The sequence below is a fragment of the Gymnoscopelus braueri genome, assembly GCF_963280865.1.
Source record: "Gymnoscopelus braueri genome assembly, chromosome: 22".
Classification (NCBI taxonomy): Eukaryota; Metazoa; Chordata; class Actinopteri; order Myctophiformes; family Myctophidae; genus Gymnoscopelus; species Gymnoscopelus braueri.
Genome location: NC_137624.1, coordinates 38,130,705 through 38,139,007, shown reverse-complemented (window position 1 = coordinate 38,139,007; position 8,303 = coordinate 38,130,705). Strand labels below are relative to the sequence as shown.

Here is an 8,303-nt window from a genome sequence, read left to right as displayed (position 1 = left end):
CGTTCACTTTCCTGAAACTGTTACGTTCAAGCTATCGTTCATGCCCCGTCCCCCGTCCCCTCCCCCCTGTACACAGAACAGACAGACAGCGGTGCGGTTGACTTGTTTTTCAGTAGACATGAACGAATCATTTGAACGGATCATTGCTGCGAACATGAACAAAATCGTTCGTTCACTGAAATGAACGGGTTTTTTTTTCCCACCACTACCCAGTGCTGAGCATCGCGCTTCAAGCGCTCCCGACACTCTGTGGCTTTGATGGGGCGTGTCTCTGGGAACGCTGTCATGACACAAGAGGATCTCTTTTCTTGAGTGTGTGGGATGGCTGATTTATCCTGTGTGCATTGATCTAATCGATGCACAACATGTGTGCAGCCACACCCAGCTCAGAGTCCCAGTTAGTTTGCACTGACTCAGGCCACTGCAATCCCCCACACTAGCAGCAATATAAGATGAAACAATGGAAATATGCAGTGGTGTAAAGTAACTTAACTTAGTACATTTACTCAAGTGCAATGTTTTGGTATTTTTACTTTAGTGAAGTATTTCCAGTTTTCAGTACTTTTACTTCTACTCCACTACATCTCAGAAGCAAATATTGTGCTTTTACTCCACTACAGTTATTAGAAAACTTTAGTTGCTAAATATTTACTTTGTACATTTTGATTATTATTACAAAACATACATTAACCACTGCAGCCCTTAGAGCCCTATTTACATTTCGGCCATTTGAAAATAGACGATCTACAAGCTCACAATGCGTCGCATTTTTTTTATACATTTGAAACCTTGCGAAACGGGACATTCTGCATAACGAGTACTTTCTACTTTTGGTACTTCAAGTACATTGTACTTTTACTCACCTAAATTTAGAATTTCAGACATTTACTTATAACAGAGTATTTCTACATTGCAGTATTGATACTTTTACTTATGTAAAAAATGTGAATACTTTTTCCACCACTGGAAATATGTTACAAATTCTCGCTAAATTGCAACTGGCAGGCACTTAGTAATGACATAAACAAAGTGTTTATGTCATCTGTTTGTAATTCTGAGAGTGTGAAAAAGTAACCAAATGGACCCAAGTAGCCATGCTGGTGTCTGTTAGTAATTATAGTGTGTGAATCCCAGTTGAGGCATTCATTCAGAGTCAGACACCACCCCAAGCACATCAATGTTTGCAGAGGAACAATGAGGCTGTATGTAGAGGAGTGATATCTTTCCCACGCCACACCTGCTGAGAGTAAACACTGTTTGGCTGAGTCCAATGCTAAGATACGCACACACACACACACACACACACATACACACACACAAGCACGCACGCACGCACACATGCACGCACGCACGCACACACACGCACGCACACACGCACACAACTAGATTAGCCTTGTGCTTAGTGTAAAAGTAATTACTAGTTGTGTACAAGCAACAAAGATCTAGTGTGGATGAATGAATGCAATGAAACATAGGCGATCTTTGCCTCTGCCAGCAGGGGGGGGGAGGGGGCAAAGGAAATATATGAGCATATATGTTTTTTTATATATGCAACATATATGTGACATATTCAAAATTGTCCGCCTGCATAAATGTCTCTACATGTACATATTAGGCCTGTCCCCGACTAAGGATTTGTTTAGTCGAATCTAATTGGCGACTAATTGCCAATAGTCGACTGGCAGTCGACTAATATTTAAAGTTATTATTATTATTATATATTTTGTTATGGCCAAAATACATTTTATTTCAAAGGGCCAAGTCCACACAGTTTGTTTTGTGTCTCCAGCAGAGTTTCTAGTGTCACTATCTCTCTCTGGAAGAGGTTGCACATGAACTCTGCAGCCGCACTGAGGCGCTCCAACACAAACAATACCAATACAAAGACGAGGAATAAGAAGAATAAAGTGGAAGTTACGTGTGGTTGCAGGTGTAGACTTGGCCAAAAAACTATTAAAAAGAAATGTGGCCCTTAAAAAAAAAAAAAAAAAAAAAATCCGACTAGATTCGACTAAGAGACACGCAGTCGACTCGGACCCCCCGCGACTAACCAGTCGACTAGTCGACTTAGTCGAGGTCAGGCCTAGTACATATATATCCATATATGTGGCATATATGTGGACATATAAGCTACATATGAGACATATATTTCCTATATATCCACATATATGCACATATATGAAGCTGAATATGGCATATATGCAGCATATATTCTGCATATACTTGCCATATATTGCCCCCCTCCCATAGAATCGCCACTGCAATGAAACAAACAAACGCCTTTCCGTGAACCTCTCTCTCTAACTCTCTGTGTCTGTCTCTCTCTAGGGAGTGTTGTGCAGGGTCATATTTTGAGGTGTCTGGTGATTTGCCCCCATCATTCTGTGTCCCTCCTCCTCCTCCTCCTCCTCCTCTTCACCTAACACGATCACATCGTGACAGCAACAGGTCCAGCTCTGCAGGGGGTGTCAGGCTACGCATCAAAAACAGGTAGGAGTCTCGGTCTATGACACTCAGCTCCCTCTGTTTAGTTTAATTTGGCTTAGTTCCCTTTAGTCAGAGACACACCAAGACAACGTTGGCCTGTTGACAGTGTTGCCAGATTCTGTGAGAGAAACAAGCAACCAGGTCTAGGAAAACCAGCCCAAAAGAAGCGACTATGGGGCCACATGAGTACTTTAACATGTAAATCAGCTATTTGAAAATAGCAGATCTATAAGCTCTCAACGCGTCGCGATGCGACGCGTTGTGAGCTTGTAGATCGGCTATTTTCAAATAAAATCTTGCGGGGAAATTATAATAAGCAGATCTGGCAACCCGGCCTGTTGATGAAGAAGTCTCTGGCCCAAAATGTGTTGTATATCCAGCGTACTGTCTTATGGTGGGTCTTTCACCCAGGAGTGACCTGACTGACCCTCAGGCACAATCAGCAGTGAGGCATTGATAAGAGAGGGGACAGGGAGGGTGTGGTTCTCTCTCACATGTGCCCACAGTGCGAACAGGGAGAGAGCGAGCAAGACAGAGCGACGTGTCATGTTTAATGTCAAGAGCAAAGCAAGAGTGAGCCAGAATGTGCGTGTGTGCGCGTGTGCGCGTGTGCGTGTGTGTGCATGTGTGCGTGTGTGCGTGTGTGCGTGTGTGTGTGTGTGTGTGTGTGTGTGTGTGTGTGTGTGCGTGTGTGTGCGTGTGTGTGTGTGTGTGTGTGTGTGTGTGTGTGTGTGTGTGTGTGTGTGTGTGTGTGTGTGTGTGTGTGTGTGTGTGTGTGTGTGTGTGTGTGTGTGTGTGTGAGTTCAGTTCAGTTCAGTTCAGTCCAGTTCAATGCAGTAAAATTCAACTAATTCCAATTAAACTGAATTCAGTTAAATTCATCTCAGTTCATATTTGTTTAAATCAGCTCATTTCAGTTCACATTGTCTTAGACATAGACTCTAGAATATCTAAACAGTATTTTCTAAGTATAAAGTTATTAAATGACTAAGTTATTTGTCATATGTGCACCTTGTATATCTGCTATTTTTTAATAGCCAAAGAAATCAAAAAATGACACACAGATGCTTTCCCGGTCTTAATGGGTTAATCAACTATTTCATAAAATGATCGACCATCGATTGTTACTCTTATAATCGATTACATCGATTAGTTCGATTGACCGTTGCACCCCTAATGAACACACAGAGGTCAAAGGGTCAGAGGGGCATTTAATTCTACTCTCTGCTGGGTTCTCTTTGTCTTCTCCTTCCTGTGTGTCATGTCTTCTGCTTCTTCTACTTCCTCTTCCTCTTCCACATGCACAGGAAGGGGAAACAGAAGCGTTTTGGGGGTTTTATGGGGTCTTGGGTTCTCTCATGACCTCTTTGCCTTCCCAGTCAGCAAACATTGTCCTAAAAAAAAATCCTTTCTTTAAATATTTATGTTATATTATCCTATTATCATTTAAATCTGACTGTCCTGACAAATATTTGGGGCCTCACTAGCAATACCCGCTAGTGGGCCCCAGCCCACAGCTTGGACATCGATGAATTAGATTCATATAAATCAGTGGTTCTCAAACCTTTTCATGCCAAGGACCCCCAAAGTGATACGTATCTGGCTGCAGACCCTCATCTGAAAATGTTTTGTGCCAGGGACCCCCCAGAAGAGAAGATTTATGTCAATAAAAGTGACGCGCTGTGAGCTTGTAGATCTGCTATTTTTGAATAGCCAACATATAATTGGATAAAATGGTTAAAATGATTTTAATGCTATATTAATTACTTGCTGGGGACCCCTTGGAACCACCCCAAGGACCCCTGGCACCACCCCAAGGTTGAAAACCAATTATATAAATCAACAAAGTAGACAATTCAGCTGAAAAAACAAAGGTCAGACTTCAGGAGAAGCACTGTGCATGGCATGGTCACCATGGTGGATGAATGGATGCTGTTTTTTCCCCGTCTGGCCTGGGAAGTAAACCTCCTTGGGCTAAAAACAGGATCTAATGTCATTATCAATGACAGGTTTACTGCAGTCAGCTGGAGTTTGTCACGGATACTAATGTTAGAACATCCTGCGTGTGTGTGAGTGTGCGCTCGCGTGTGTGTGTGTGCGCGCGCGCGCCTGTGTGTGTGTGTGTGCGCGCGTGCGTGTGTGTTAGTGCTGCAGAGATGTCCTGTTTGTGTGACTGTGACAAATGGTCATACTCATGCAGGTTTTCCTTAAAGGTAGGGTAAGTGATTTTCTTTGGTTAAAATAAGTGTTAAATGGCTCTATATTCTGATAGTACTCATTGCTACAGAGTGTTTATTCAGTAACAGGAGTCTCCATGCCTCTCCAGCTCTTTATTAAACAGAAAATGGTCATGTCAGGATACCAATATTATCCAATCAGGATAGAGAACTCAGTCAGGATACAGATTAAACAAGTGAAATTGGAAGTGATGACACTAAGAAATGAGCAGACAAAATTGGAACTGGAACACTATAAAAATGATGCTGATAAATGGGTACTCTCTCCTGATTGGCTGAGATTTTGTCACCTACCTGAAAATGTATTTTCTGTTTATTAAAGAGCTAGAGAGACAGGAAGACCCCTGTTACTAAACAAATACTCTATAGCAATGATTACTATCAGAATATAGTGCTTTAACCTTTTAACAAAAAAATAATTACTTACCCTACCTTTAAGAGGACAATGCACCAGAAGAGTCAGAGCGCTGGTAACACAAACAGTTTGTTTATTGTTAAAACAAAAAAAAACGTTTTTTTGCCAATTATTTGGGGGACCCACTTGCAATATCCTCATGGCCCACCGGTAGTTCCTGGGCCACTGTTTGGGAACCGCTGGTATAATTCCTTTGATTAACTAACAAGGATTATTTCAGATAATTATCACATCCTTTGTCGTCCTGCATGGTTGCTTTCTGCCCTCCAGTGCGGCCAGATGTCGCTGTGTCCTCACAAAACACACAACTTCCTTCCTCCCAGCAGCCCCCCTGCAGGGCTCTTCTCTAGGCATGGGAACATCTTCTCTAGGCATGGGACCATCTTCTCTAGGCATGGGAACATCTTCTCTAGGCATGGGAACATTCACATAGTAGAGTTCAGGAAGACCCAGTGATGGAAGAAGTACTCACATGTTTTACTTAAGTAGAAGTATCAATACTGCAATGTAGATATACTCTGTTACAAGTAGAAATCCCGTGTTCAAAATGTACTTGAGTAAAAGTACAAAAGTATCAGCATCAAAATGTACCACTTGATTTCACAAGTTCAAAATCCATTAAAAAAACGTTTGAAAATAGCCGATCTACAAGCTCACAGTACTTGAGTATGTGTACTTAGTTACTTTCTACCACTGAGGAAGACACATAAAGGTAAAGACAGACAGGAACACACCCACACACACATTAGATATAGGCTTACTGATAATATTATAATCAGTAAGCCACAGTAAACATAAAGGTCATAGATTGTACCTGTCTTTTATTCACAGTGACGCCTAGACCCCTGTCTTGTTAGGTTGACTTTTGTACTACGTACACCAGTAGCCCTCTGTCATATTACTGTGTAATGATTATAATAGTTGTTGTCGGGCAGAAGCCTTGTATCTCCATATTTCAACTTTTATAAATCAATGCCCCACTTCGCCACTTTCTCATACTGTATGAACACTGGAAAATTTCAAAAATAGCGGATCTGCAAGTTCACAATGCGCGGGCTCTAGTAAATAATGCTAACACACGCACGCACGCACTCACACACACACACACACACACACACACACACACACACACACACACACACACACACACACACACACACACACACACACACACACACACACACACACACACACACACACACACACACACACACACACCATATCACTGCCTTAACAGTATCTGTACTCTCTGTCAGTTCACTCATAAACTACGAATGTCCTTCCTTTTGGCAAATTTGTGTTTTGTTCAATAACAGCATGCTGTTGTCTGATTGGTCCAGAGATAGGAAGTGAGCCATCAGAGTCTCATGGGATTGGGTGGTAGTCTATGTAGTCTATCTCTATGAGCACTGGAGACAGTCGCTGTGTAAACACACACGTCTTCACCCACCCACCTCCCCTCTCCTCCCCTCCCCTCTCCTCTGCTCTCCTCTCCTCTCCTCTCCTCTCCTCTCCTCTCCTCTCCTCTCCTCTCCTCTCCTCTCCTCTCCTCTCCTCTCCTCTCCTCTCCTCTCCTCTCCTCTCTCTATCATCATATAAACAGTTGGGTGTTTGAGTAGTTAAGTCACCACATTCTTTTGACCTCCAGATCATCAACATTATTGGGTAAGACTTCCATCCCTGGTTCTTATTCACACACACACACACACACACACACACACACACACACACACACACACACACACACACACACACACACACACACACACACACACACACACAGACGGAGGGCTTCTCTCTCTCTCTCTCTCTCTCTCTCTCTCTCTCTCTCTCTCTCTCTCTCTCTCTCTCTCTCTCTCTCTCTCTCTCTCTCTCTCTCTCCCAGACAAGCAGGGTGTGTCTCAGTACAGAGACCTTATCTGTCGCCGTGGGAAACCGTTCTGCCAGACCATAATAATAATCTCTATGATCTTTCAGGAAACTGAAATTGGAGAGGAGGATTAGAGGGAAGAAAAACCTCAGTGATATCCTGCTCTCTCTCTCTCCCTCTCTCTGTGTGTGTGTGTGTGTGTGTGTGTGTGTGTGTGTGTGTGTGTGTGTGTGTGTGTGTGTGTGTGTGTGTGTGTGTGTGTGTGTGTGTGTGTGTGTGTGTGTGTGTGTGTGTGTGTGTGTGTGTGCATGCCTACAGTACATACCTTGGGTAGAGAGGCCATCTGCAGTGGTGTAAAGTAACTAAGTACATTTAATAAAGTACTGTACTTAAGTACAATTTTGTGGTATTTTTGCTTTACTAGAGTATTTCCAGTTTTCAATGTTTTTACATCTACTCCACTCGGGACCAGTGATGTCCAATGTAAAACTCCAGTCACTTCCTGACTTGCCTACGTAATTGAAATACAAGTCAAATAGGAGGCTGTCCAGACTGATAAGAGAAGTGAGGAAAAAAATCTGCCGAACGTAGTGAATCAGGCGATGAGGCTGGATCCCAGGCTAGGGGCCCTTGGCCTGAAAAACATTGAAGACCCCTGGGTCTAGATGTTCCACCTGTGATGATGATTCCCAGCACTTCCAATGGGGGAAATTCCAAGGACTCTGGTTTCTGTAGAATGTCATCATGTTAAATCCAGGATCACAGAGACAGTGACATCACAGAAACCAACCAGTCCCTTTGAATCAGGTGACACCACCACCACTGGACTGAACAAAACAATGCTTTCAGATAGCTTCCTATGGCTCCAGGCTAAACGTGTGTGTGTGTGTGTGTGTGTGTGTGTGTGTGTGTGTGTGTGTGTGTGTGTGTGTGTGTGTGTGTGTGTGTGTGTGTGTGTGTGTGTGTGTGTTTACCGTAGTTGGGTGTGTCTGGGCTGTGTGTGTGTGTGATGCATATGTCATCATTGCGGCTTCTGTGATACAGTATGTGTTCAGCCATTGTCCCAATTTCAATAGAAACCCAAATACACGTGTAAGCTGAAATACACACACACACACACACACACACACACACACACACACACACACACACACACACACACACACACACACACACACACACACACACACACACACACACACACACACAGACACACACACACACACACACACACCATCATTAGAACGTATTGTTTATCATTAATACTAACTCCACACACCATGGGTAAACAGGT

General features: G+C 43.1%; 1 protein-coding gene across 4 annotated transcripts in view; it reads left to right on the top strand.

Moving 5' to 3' along the window:
- shroom3 (shroom family member 3) overlaps nt 1-8,303 on the top strand; it is an 85,733-nt gene that overhangs the window by 37,795 nt on the left and 39,635 nt on the right. For 3 of the 4 annotated variants that reach the window (XR_013932484.1, XM_080419062.1, XM_080419064.1), the window contains one exon: nt 2,329-2,490. The exons of the other annotated variant lie outside the window; for it this stretch is intronic. Coding sequence is in view for 2 of the 3 variants with exons in the window: in XM_080419062.1 (XP_080275188.1) it covers nt 2,329-2,490 (162 nt within the window). In the remaining variant the exon portion in view is untranslated. The remainder of the gene's footprint in view (nt 1-2,328; nt 2,491-8,303) is intronic. 4 annotated transcript variants of the gene reach the window in all.